Source organism: Ictalurus punctatus, chromosome 2, assembly GCF_001660625.3.
Source record: "Ictalurus punctatus breed USDA103 chromosome 2, Coco_2.0, whole genome shotgun sequence".
In the NCBI taxonomy this organism is placed as follows: domain Eukaryota; kingdom Metazoa; phylum Chordata; class Actinopteri; order Siluriformes; family Ictaluridae; genus Ictalurus; species Ictalurus punctatus.
The window spans coordinates 33,720,862-33,733,213 of record NC_030417.2 but is presented as its reverse complement, the minus strand read 5'-3'; the positions used below and the strand labels follow the sequence as shown (position 1 = coordinate 33,733,213).

The 12,352-nt window shown below is 41.8% G+C and overlaps 1 protein-coding gene across 1 annotated transcript in view; it reads right to left on the bottom strand.

Moving 5' to 3' along the window:
• The window catches only part of znf385c (zinc finger protein 385C), a 115,300-nt gene that overhangs the window by 13,041 nt on the left and 89,907 nt on the right, over positions 1-12,352 (bottom strand). The window contains exon 5 of the mRNA XM_017494170.3: positions 4,107-4,308. Within this exon, the coding sequence (XP_017349659.1) occupies positions 4,107-4,308 (202 nt within the window). The remainder of the gene's footprint in view (positions 1-4,106; positions 4,309-12,352) is intronic.

Genomic DNA, 12,352 nt, shown 5'->3' with positions numbered 1-12,352 from the left:
TGGTTAAGTCTGTATCTTTGTATTCTGTGTTTTAAACTGTGACTTGTCCAATGTTGAGCTTGTCTACTTATGTTTTAACCACTACTTGGACCTTTGACTATGATTACAAGACTGCCTTTTGAAATCTAAACCCGGGCTCCAGAGTGGTGCAGTAGAAACCTGTTCAAATCCTGATGAAGCCATGTGTCGTGAGGAGTCAAGAATGCAAAATAGGCATCACCGTCTCTGCCCTGTCAATCAGAGTGATACTCGCCAATCACGGGTGTCTGTGAGTTCATGGACGTGGAAGAGGGCAGATAGCTCTTTCCTCCATATATGTTACGCTACCCTGTGATGTAGCAATTCGCAAAGAAGCGGAGGTTGGCTCTGTGTGTTAGCCGTCACCCTCCCCCCTCCCCCCTGCTGGAATTCGAACTTCACTCACGATGCCTTTCCATGCTTTACGATCCATGGCCTTGACGTCGTGGAGACTGAGTTGGTGGTTTTTCAGGTCCTCCTTGGATCACTTATTTGGTGCAGATCTTTGCACCTTCCAATCTGCTTGTTGTTGCCGCCAGAGAAGCTGATATGGTATCCGGGTGGTGTTCATCCACCTCAGCCACCTCAACTGAATCATCAAGGGGGAGTTCGCTAGTAGGCAGGAATCGGCAAATTGTGGAGGAAATGAATTGAAGGAACAACACCCCAAACTGATCTTTTTTTTCTTTTTCTTTCTGCGAAACACTGCAAGATTATCGGCACCACAATTAGTATGTTGGTGAGGTCTCCCCTGGAGAGAATAACAGCACTGAGTCTCTTCTTGTAATGTTTAACAAGCTTAGAAAACATCTTGGTCACTCCTCCATACAGAACCATGTTGTGGTTACACATGTGGACTGTCCTCTTTAATTCAAGGCAGCACATTTTAACAGGGTTTTGTGTTCGTGCAACTATTTACGTGTCACCATTTATCTACAGTATGCCCAAGTTTTAACCTCCTGGCAGAGGCAACATGGTTTTGGAATAATATCCTGGTACAGAATTCATGATGCCATCAGTCTGGAGCCCCTGGATTCATGTCTCATGTCCTATTCCTGGTCAATTTTAAATGCTTCCAATTTACTGCACCTTTTATTGTAGGCATAATTGTGTTATCCATCCATCCATCTTCTACCGCTTACTCCTTTTCAGGGTCACGGGAGACCTGGAGCCTATCCCAGGGAGCATCGGGCACAAGGCGGGGTACACCCTGGACAGGGTGCCAGTATAATTGTGTTATCTGTCATTTTAATTGTTCACATTATGTCTCTTTTGTGTTTAAAAAAAAAAACTTTTCTTTTCCTATGCTGATGGATGATTTTACAGCTATGTAATCTCATTTTATTGCGCGGCAATACCGGAAATGGACGACAATAGAGTTCATGGACTTTTTTTTTCATGTTATTATTCTTTAGGGGCGCCAACGATAGTGAATTTAAAACCAGAGCAAATGAAAAATGTTTCAATTACACAGTCATTTTTGTCCATTCTCTTGACGCGAGGTGATAATCCGAAAGCTGATGGTATGTCTGTGGGATTACAGATTTTTTATAATGTACTGTTTCCCCCTTTCCATTCACAGTTGTGTCACTTATTCTGTTATTTTATTATACATGTTTCTCGTTGTTTAATGGTTTGACTGGTAGGATTGATACACTTTCCGTCTGATTTGCATTTTATCCACAAGCTACCGTTTTTGGGGGTTGAGCACTTCTTTCAGTTTCTTTGGTGGTGATTTTAGAGGACAACACTGAAGACTTTAGGTCAGCATGGCCAGTGAGTGTATGTGACTCAGTGGAGAGATGATTAGCCACTCAACCCCACCCCCTCGTCTGTCCGTCTCTCTCTCACCTGCTCTTCTCTTTGTCGTGCCTCTCAGTGCCTCTTAATGGCAGTTGACATGCTTAATGCGTGCTGATTGGCCCTTGCAGCTGCAACCTTAATAACTGAACAGTGCTAATTTCATCAAGCAATCAGCTGTGTGTATGTGTGTGTGTGTGTGTGTGTGTGTTAGCATGAAAGCACCTAATGATTACCTAAAGCGCCAGTGCATGTTCATGGGAGATAGTATATGAATATGTGTGGGGTATTTTTTTGTCATTGTGAGCTAACACACGATTTCACCAGCTGTGAGGCCACTCACAATCATGTTTGATACAAGAATGAAGAACGGTGTCCAACACCAGACTCATAATTATCATAAACGTATTTAAATTATTGCCACTATGAAAAGGTGCAAAGGCTAACTCTAAGGTCAACTCTCTCAAACCCACAGAGTCTCCATCTCTTCTGTATTTTCTTCCTTTTTTTTTAATGTTTCCTGTCTGAGTGCCTCAGAAGGAATGGGGTGGAATATTAACATGAGATTTGGTGAGGTCAGACTTCTCTCATTCTCATCTATTTCGTTTACAAAAGAATTTGGGAACAGTTTGCTCTTAAACTCATACCTCAGTTCTTTATGCTGTTCTGTATCTTCATATGAGAAACAAAATGTAAGCCCTTGACCGAATACACTGTAATAACTACTACAGAAGGTGTACCGCCATCTGACAAGGCAGAGCTGAGCAGACCGAAGCAATCCGTTGCATGTCATTATTGCAAATCGTAGCTTTTCTAAGGTCATGGATTTCAAAATAGGGTCCATGGACCAGGGGTAAAATTGGGGGGGGGCTGCACACTTTTACTTTAGTTGAACAGCAATCAGAGCTGAGCTGAAGTACTGTAATCTGATGGAGATGTAAATCATAGCATTGCATAATGATGGAAATAATAATGCTGGAGTAAAACCTCACAGTGCTTTACAGGGAAATCATTTCATCTCAGAGTTGTAAAAATGTTTCCTGCAGTCAAGGCAATCCTAAACTGTCATGTATATACTTTTGGTCGTTAAAGCTAAATGTACTCATTTGCTGGTTTAAAGTCTCGGCTGTATCGTAGAGGTGTAACGATGCATTGTGATGCAAAAATGCATGCTGGTCACGTGAGCTCGTTCAATAATGGAGAGCCTGCGAGATTACCAGGAATCATCCGCACTTGCGAAGTGAGCGGATAGCTCCGGATCACAACGTCCGACGTGCATTATAGGATATATAGCTATACACCAGGCCTTCAGAAACAAAGAAACACGTGTTTTAAGTCATAATTGTTTTTGTTTTTTCATTAGTGCTATCATGGGCACAGACTCACCAAAACTGGCCAGTTGAAGACTGGATGAAGATCAGCTTGATCTTCAATTGTTCAGTTTGGGTGAGCCTGTACCCATGATAGCCTCAGATTCCTGTTCTTGGCTATCAGGAGTGGAACTCAATGTGGTCTTCTTGTGTTGTAGCCCGTCCACCTCAAGGGTCGATGTGTTGTGCGTTCTGAGATGCTTTTCTGCTCACCACGCGTATTAAGCGTGATTATATGAGTTACTATAGACTTCCTGTCAGCTCAGACCGGTCTGGTTACTCTACTCTGATCTCTCTCATCAACAAGGTGAATATTTCAGCCTGCAGACCCTCCTCTCACTGGAAGTTTTTTCACTTTTCGCACCATTCTGTGTAAACTGTGTGAAAATCCCAGGAGATCAGCAGTTTCTGGAATACTCAAACCAGCCCATCTGGAACCAGCAATCATCACAGAGATCACATATTTTCCCGCCCTTGTGATGTTCGATGTGAACATTAACTAAAGCTCTTGACCTGCATCTGCGTGATTTTATGCATTGTCCTACCGCCACACGATTGGCTGATTGCATAGCTGCATAATTGAGCAGGTGTACAGGTGTTCCTAATAAAGTGGACGGTGAGTGTATTTCTGTGCTGCATTCACAACACTTAAATATTATGAACTGCGCCTTTAAAGTTCCTTCAAATTGGTGTTCCTTTTATCTTTATGAGGATTTTCCCTTGGCAGTTTTAGCTGTTGATAATCAACGCTAATCCGACACAAAAGCTGGGCTTTTTTGTTGTTTTTCAAATGTTTTAAACAAAAATATGATTTATGTTGCAAGGACAGCGTGATTATGATTACATTCGACACATTTAGTTCTTTTTGGTCCTTACAAAGGGTTAAACACACACACACGCACACACACACACACTCACTGGATGCTTCCACTGCACAGGAATCCGGGACAGCAGGGGGAGGATCAGGTGCAATCATCCTCCCTCTGTCTCTGTCTTTCTCTCTGTCTCGGCTGCCGTGTGTGCCGTCGAGCTGCCGTCTGTGCTGCTTGTTCTTCTGAGCCTCCAAAGCCTTCAGTTTACGAGCGTGCTTATGACCTTTATAATGCGCTTCGGCCTGATTCTGCACACAGATACAGCCAGGGGGTGGGGGGTGGTTTGCTTAATTATTCCAACAATTCATATGCTACACAAATACACGCATGAAAATCACTGTCACTGGTCAAGCTAAACAAAACATTTACCTTTCTGTAAAAAAAAAAAAAAAAAAAAGACAAAGAAAATCTAAAATACCATAAGGGGGTGTACATTTTAATATATGTTAATATTCAGGAGAGCTTCTGGATGATTCACACACAGGGTCTGCGCGGGGCTGATAAGAGGAGATACAGCCAGCAGGGAGGCAGTGGTATAATTGCATGTGTAATATTCAGGAGAAAATGATCATGTCACAACTACACCGTTAATGCACATAGAAACAGAGAGAGGGAGAGACAGAAAAGGAGAAAAGACAAAGTGAAAGATAAAGAGTAAGACCAAAAACAGGCTTTAAAAAAAAAAAACAACAAAAAAACCCCCAGACACATTCACATTTACTGAAAATGAGGTTTTGATTATAATTCCGTCGATTTGCTGCACACCGGGGCATAAATCAAAGCGTAAAGAGAGTCTTTACATCAGTTCAATCAATTTCAATATCTGGCTCAGATGCACGTTAAATACACATCACTGTAAACTCTTAATCAATAAAAAATAATAATAACTAAGGGCATAAATGATCAAAAGTAGAGCTGGGTTTTACAAACCGTCTAATGAAATATCTGAAGAAATATAAATATTAAATTCATTCGAGATTGAAGAGAGGTCATTTCATCTCCAGGACGTCTTCCATCCATTTTCTGTACTGCTTATCATACACAGGGGAGACTGGGGACACAGGGGACAGGGCGGGGGACTCCCTGGATGAGTTGCCAGCCCATCTCAGGCATGATCACACACACACCGGGCAATTTGGAAATGCCAATCAGACTACAATGCACGTCTTTGGACTGGGTGAGGAAACCAGAGTACCTGGAGGAAACCCCTGGAGCACCGGGAGAGCATGGGTGGTGGTGGGAATCGAACCCCCAACCCTGGAAGTGAGAGGCAAACTTTTGAGAGGCACTGTTTCTCCTGCGAACGTCTTGAAAAGTCCAAAACGATGGATGGAAAATTACATAATTATACAAAATTACAAAAATCAAGTTCGGGTCATTTCTTTGTGGGAAAAAAAAAAAAATCAAAAGACTTCCTCAAGATCATCTTTTTAGAAAAAAGCCCCAACAACCTTTCCAAACTTGTCTTTAATTAAAGTTTCTTTAATAATATTACTTTAACGACAGAATATCTTTACTTTTGTCTTCCAGAACATGTGCTACATCTAGTCCTGAGCAAGAACCCTGACAATGTCGGCTACTGGTATCAAAAACCAACATGCATCAGCATGCATCCAGAAGAAGTTCATCATCACATAACACCCGGAATTAAAACCGAATCGGACGGTGATGTAACTGGAGATTCCCAGCCCTAATAAACACGGTGTCTTTTCAAATAATGAAATGATGACTATTCTTTAACAACACTGAGAAATCCTGTAATGCCAGTAATCTGAAGAAAAATGCAGAGAGAAGGAAAGGATTTTAAAAAAATAACATTAAAATTAATTGTTATAGTAGAAAGCATTGCCAGTAAAGGCATGTGGGAATGCTACAGTAACAGGACACACACACACACACACACACACACACACACAAAGAGGTCTGAGTTTATTCCCTCTTGCCATATAAATGCAAATCAGAGATGAAATAGACTGAAATCATTTGCACGACATGTTCCACCAGCTTATAAATCAACTCTGCAGAGAGCACGACAAAATGGAGGAATTCCAGAAAAAGAGCAGCACAGAGAGAGGAGGAGGAGAGAGGAGAGAGGAGAGAAAGTGAGAGAGCTCTGCTGGGAGTTAATGAGCGTTTAAATGATTTTTCAGCCCCCTGCAGAACACACTCTGTGGATTAGCTTCAGAAAAGCACAAACCCTATCAAGCTCTGCTCAACAGGTTTCCATCCATTTGACATTAATGGAGCAAGAAAAGGTCCCGGAGCACATTGTGGGTGGGGGGGTGGGGTGGGGCAAAAAAACTATGACCCTGATTTTTCTATCCTGAGTATCGGAATTATATCCAGAGCTGGATTTAGTAATGACGAAATGAAAATTCCTAGCCAAAAACTAAAACAACCTCCAGGGTTGGATTGGACCCTGTGTGTGTGGAGTTTGCTTGTTCTCCCCGTGCTTCGAGGGTTTCCTCCAGGTCCTCTGATTTCCTCTCCCAGATCAAAGACATGCACTGTAGGCTGACTGGCATTTCCAAATTGTCCGTAGTGTGTGAGTGTGTATGTGATTGTGCCTTGAGACGGGTTGGCACCCCGTCCAGGGTGTACCCCGCCTTGTGCCCCAGAGTTCCCTGTGATAGGCTCCAGGCTCCCCGTGACCCTGTGTAGGATAAGCGGTACAGAAAATGGATGGATGGAGTTCCATCTATGTTGTACATTTCTGGTAGGTACAACCCCAATTCCAAAAAAGGTGGGACGCTGTGTAAAATGTCAATAAAAACAGAATGCAATGATTTGCAAATCTCATAAACCCGTATGTTATTCACAATAGAACATAGAAAACATATCAAATGTTTATACTGAGGAAATGTACCGGTTTAAGGAAAAAATACGGTCATTTTGAATTCAATGGCTGTAACAGGTCTGAAAAAAGTTGTGATGGGGGAAAGAAAAGGCTGGAAAAGTAAGTGTTGCTAAAAAGAAAGAGCTGGAGGAACATTTTGTAACTAATTAGGTTAATTGGCAGCAGGTCAGTAAGATGACTGGGTATAAAAAGAGTATCTTAGAGAGGCGGAGTCTCTCAGAAGTTAAGATGGGATGGAATCTGGATGGAAGCACGTGTTACTCTAAAACCTGTATATACCTTTCAGCATTGATGGAGCCTTTCCAGATGTGCAAGCTGTCCATTCCATAGGCACTAATGCACCCCCATGCCATCAGAGATGCAAGTTTTTGAACTGAGTGCTGATAAACAGCCAGACGGTCCCTCTCCTCTTTAGTCCTCTTTAGTTTAGAGGATGTGGTGTCCATGGTTTCCAAAAAGAATTGCACATTTCGATTCGTCTGACCACAGAACAGTTTTCCATTTTAAATGAGCGTTGACCCAGAGAAGATGGCAGCATTTCTGGATGATGTTCACATATGGCTTCTTCTTTGCATGATAGAGCTTTAACCAGCATTTGTGGATGGCACGGTGAACTGTGTTCACAGACAATGAGTTCTGGAGGTGTTTCTGAACCCATGCAGTGATTTCCATTACAGAATCATGCCCGTTTTTAAACGCAGTGCCGCCTGAGGGCCCGAAGATCACAGGTATGCGATATTGATTTTCACCCTTGTCCCTTGCGCACAGAGATTTCTTCAGATTCTCGGAATCTTTTAAGGATATCATGTACAGCAGATGATGAGATATTCAGAGTCTTCACATTGTTACGTTGAGGAACATTATTCTGAAATTGTTCCACAAATTGCAGCTGCAGTTTTTCGCAGATTGGTGAACCTCTACCCATCTTTACTTCTGAAAGACTCCACCTCTCTAAGATGCTCTTTTTATACCCAATCATGTTACTAACCTGTTACTAACTAACCTCCAGCTGTTTCTTTTTAGCAACACTTACTTTTCCAGCCTTTTGTTGCCGCGTCCCAACTTTATCGAGACCTGTTATGGCCATCGAATTCAAAACGAACTTATTTTTTTCTTAAAATGGTACACTTCCTCAGTTTGAACATTTGATATGTCTTCTATGTTCTATTGTGAATAACATACGGGTTTATGAGATTTGCAAATCACTGCACTCTGTTCCTATTTACATTTTACACAGCGTCCCAACATTTTTGGAATTGGGGTTGCATCTGAAAAACAGCACTCAAGAGTCTCAATATGTTCTCTCCAACAGAGAACGTTCAGTCATCCAATTCACTGAATGCCATTATATTTTTGGTGAATTATTTCACTTTGTTTTTCTCCCAAAGTTGTGGCTACAGATGGCGTCAGCATACTTGGGGAATTTCCTTTTTTCTTTTGTTGTTCTGCTGGAGAAGTGAAGTGAAGTCTCATGGCATGGTCCCGTACATCCTCTTGATACATGGCACGAATGGCGATTACAAATCGTCTCTCTTGTAGAAGGCGTGAAATGTTTCCACACTGCTGACATTTACACTGTTGGCCTGCAGCTTGGGATCTCTTTCTAATCTGCACTGCCATTAAAACCACTTGGAAAGTATTACATTTGACACTTTGTGGTATGCCTATTCAATCTTTTAGTCTCTTTAGGAAAAAAAAAATCCAAACAAACCACAAAAACAAACATGTCAAATGTCCTAGTATTTTCACATAAAAATGTAAAGTAGTGCAAAGTGTAAATATCTGTTTCTCCAAGCTACGTTTTCTAACCAAAGCACATCCTAATCTAAGACTAGTAACAGACCGATAAAAAACAAACAAAAAAACGTGTTGTTTAACAAATACAATCTATAACTGTTGATCTGATGTTTTTTTTTTTTGAGGAGACATTTATTTAACATTTATGGACTGTATGCTTTGCAGCAGTCACAGTGCTTTATAAAATGACAAAGCATGTGAAAGTCTTCAGGACTGCGGTGTTTATCATTTCTGTGTTCTCGGAAAAATGACCAGCTACGTTTTTCATATAGAGAGATAGAGAGAGAAAAGGAGATGAACAGAATGACAGAATGGTGGAATGTTTATTGTTGCTAAAATGTAAGTGATAACAGAATATAACCTGCCTCCCTCATGGACATTAAATGTAACTATAAACTAGAGATGCTAAACCGATACTAAATTTCTCAGCCGATACAGATAACCGATTATTCAGAGCGATATCGGCCGATACGATAACCGATTATTCAGAGCGATATCGGCCGATACCGATAACCGATTATTCAGAGCGATATCGGCCGATACGATAACCGATTATTCAGAGCGATATCGGCCGATACGATAACCGATTATTCAGAGCGATATCGGCCGATACGATAACCGATTATTCAGAGCGATATCGGCCGATACGATAACCGATTATTCAGAGCGATATCGGCCGATACGATAACCGATTATTCAGAGCGATATCGGCCGATACGATAACCGATTATTCAGAGCGATATCGGCCGATACGATAACCGATTATTCAGAGCGATATCGGCCGATACGATAACCGATTATTCAGAGCGATATCGGCCGATACCGATAACCGATTATTCAGAGCGATATCGGCCGATACCGGTAACCGATTATTCAGAGCGATATCGGCCGATACCGATAACCGATTATTCAGAGTCATATCGGCCGATACCGATAACCGATTATTCAGAGCGATATCGGCCGATACCGGTAACCGATTATTCAGAGCGATATCGGCCGATACCGATAACCGATTATTCAGAGCGATATCGGCCGATACGATCACCGATTATTCAGAGCGATATCGGCCGATACGATAACCGATTATTCAGAGCGATATCGGCCGATACGATCACCGATTATTCACAGCGATATCGGCCGATACGATAACCGATTATTCAGAGCGATATCGGCCGATACGATAACCGATTATTCACAGCGATATCGGCCGATACGATAACCGATTATTCAGAGCGATATCGGCCGATACGATAACCGATTATTCAGAGCGATATCGGCCGATACGATAACCGATTATTCAGAGCGATATCGGCCGATACCGATAACCGATTATTCAGAGCGATATCGGCCGATACGATAACCGATTATTCAGAGCGATATCGGCCGATACGATAACCGATTATTCAGAGCGATATCGGCCGATACGATAACCGATTATTCAGAGCGATATCGGCCGATACGATAACCGATTATTCAGAGCGATATCGGCCGATACGATAACCGATTATTCAGAGCGATATCGGCCGATACGATAACCGATTATTCAGAGCGATATCGGCCGATACGATAACCGATTATTCAGAGCGATATCGGCCGATACGATAACCGATTATTCAGAGCGATATCGGCCGATACGATAACCGATTATTCAGAGCGATATCGGCCGATACCGGTAACCGATTATTCAGAGCGATATCGGCCGATACCGATAACCGATTATTCAGAGTCATATCGGCCGATACCGATAACCGATTATTCAGAGCGATATCGGCCGATACCGGTAACCGATTATTCAGAGCGATATCGGCCGATACCGATAACCGATTATTCAGAGCGATATCGGCCGATACGATCACCGATTATTCAGAGCGATATCGGCCGATACGATAACCGATTATTCAGAGCGATATCGGCCGATACGATCACCGATTATTCACAGCGATATCGGCCGATACGATAACCGATTATTCAGAGCGATATCGGCCGATACGATAACCGATTATTCACAGCGATATCGGCCGATACGATAACCGATTATTCAGAGCGATATCGGCCGATACGATAACCGATTATTCAGAGCGATATCGGCCGATACGATAACCGATTATTCAGAGCGATATCGGCCGATACCGATAACCGATTATTCAGAGCGATATCGGCCGATACGATAACCGATTATTCAGAGCGATATCGGCCGATACGATAACCGATTATTCAGAGCGATATCGGCCGATACGATAACCGATTATTCACAGCGATATCGGCCGATACGATAACCGATTATTCAGAGCGATATCGGCCGATACGATAACCGATTATTCAGAGCGATATCGGCCGATACGATAACCGATTATTCAGAGCGATATCGGCCGATACGATAACCGATTATTCAGAGCGATATCGGCCGATACGATAACCGATTATTCAGAGCGATATCGGCCGATACCGATAACCGATTATTCAGAGCGATATCGGCCGATACCGGTAACCGATTATTCAGAGCGATATCGGCCGATACCGATAACCGATTATTCAGAGTCATATCGGCCGATACCGATAACCGATATCGATAGTTCTGCCTTTTATGCCTTCTTTTAAATTAATAATAATTAATTCCACAATTCTGAAGGAAATGCAAATAAAAACTTCATTCTCTCCATTTCAGCAAGTTGTTTCACAGTAACTGGTCTCATAAACAGAACACACATTACTCTAATTAACATGAACACATGAACTCAATTCTGAAGATTAAAGTAAGATCATTAACGTATTGAATGTTATTAATTCAGATTAACATTGACTGAACTGTAAAAATCCTCCTGTTAGTCTCACATTCACTCTCCACAAACACAAGCATTTCTACTGCATCACTGACATCAAACTGCTAATATATCATATCAGCTTTTATATATTAACATTAACTGGATATGAAATATACTACTCTATAAATATATTTCTCTGTGCTATATGTATACTTTTTTATCAACTCATCTTCATTTTAATCTTTCAACAGTGTACTGGTGCTTAGAGTTTACAAACTGCAGTTTTGTCGTCGTTCCACACAAGAGACATCATCTTTACACACGGCACAAAATCCATGTGTTTTCCCGCCCTCTTTTGATTGACAGGATATAATCCGCCCTGATCATCGGATGTTTTTAAACTATCGGCCGATGGCCCATAGCGGGGAAAATAGCCTTTATCGGCCGATACATCGGTGCATCTCTAATATAAACCATTTAAAAGCATGACGTCTTGTTCATTAATAAGTAAAACGTTGTCATTGTTAGGAGATGGCTGTAGTACAAGCAGAACAACACACTTCGGACTGTGCTGTTATACAAGACCGTAACTCTCGGGGTGTATCACTCCGTCCTGGTGTGGAATATGTTTATAAAATTGAACGGTGTGTTATTCCTTACATTTAAAAAAAAAACAGACGAGATGACAGGCTCATAAAAAAATAAATAAATAAAATGTCAGAAAATGTGTAATCTCTGTGTAAGCCGTTTTCTTTGCTTTGAATCGAAGAACAGGTCCGTTCACACCAAACGTCACGCAATTCAACGTCATAAAAGCATGAGAAATATTCTTTTTACCGAAATGAAACAGAGCGACGTAGATGTCGGTGCAAATCT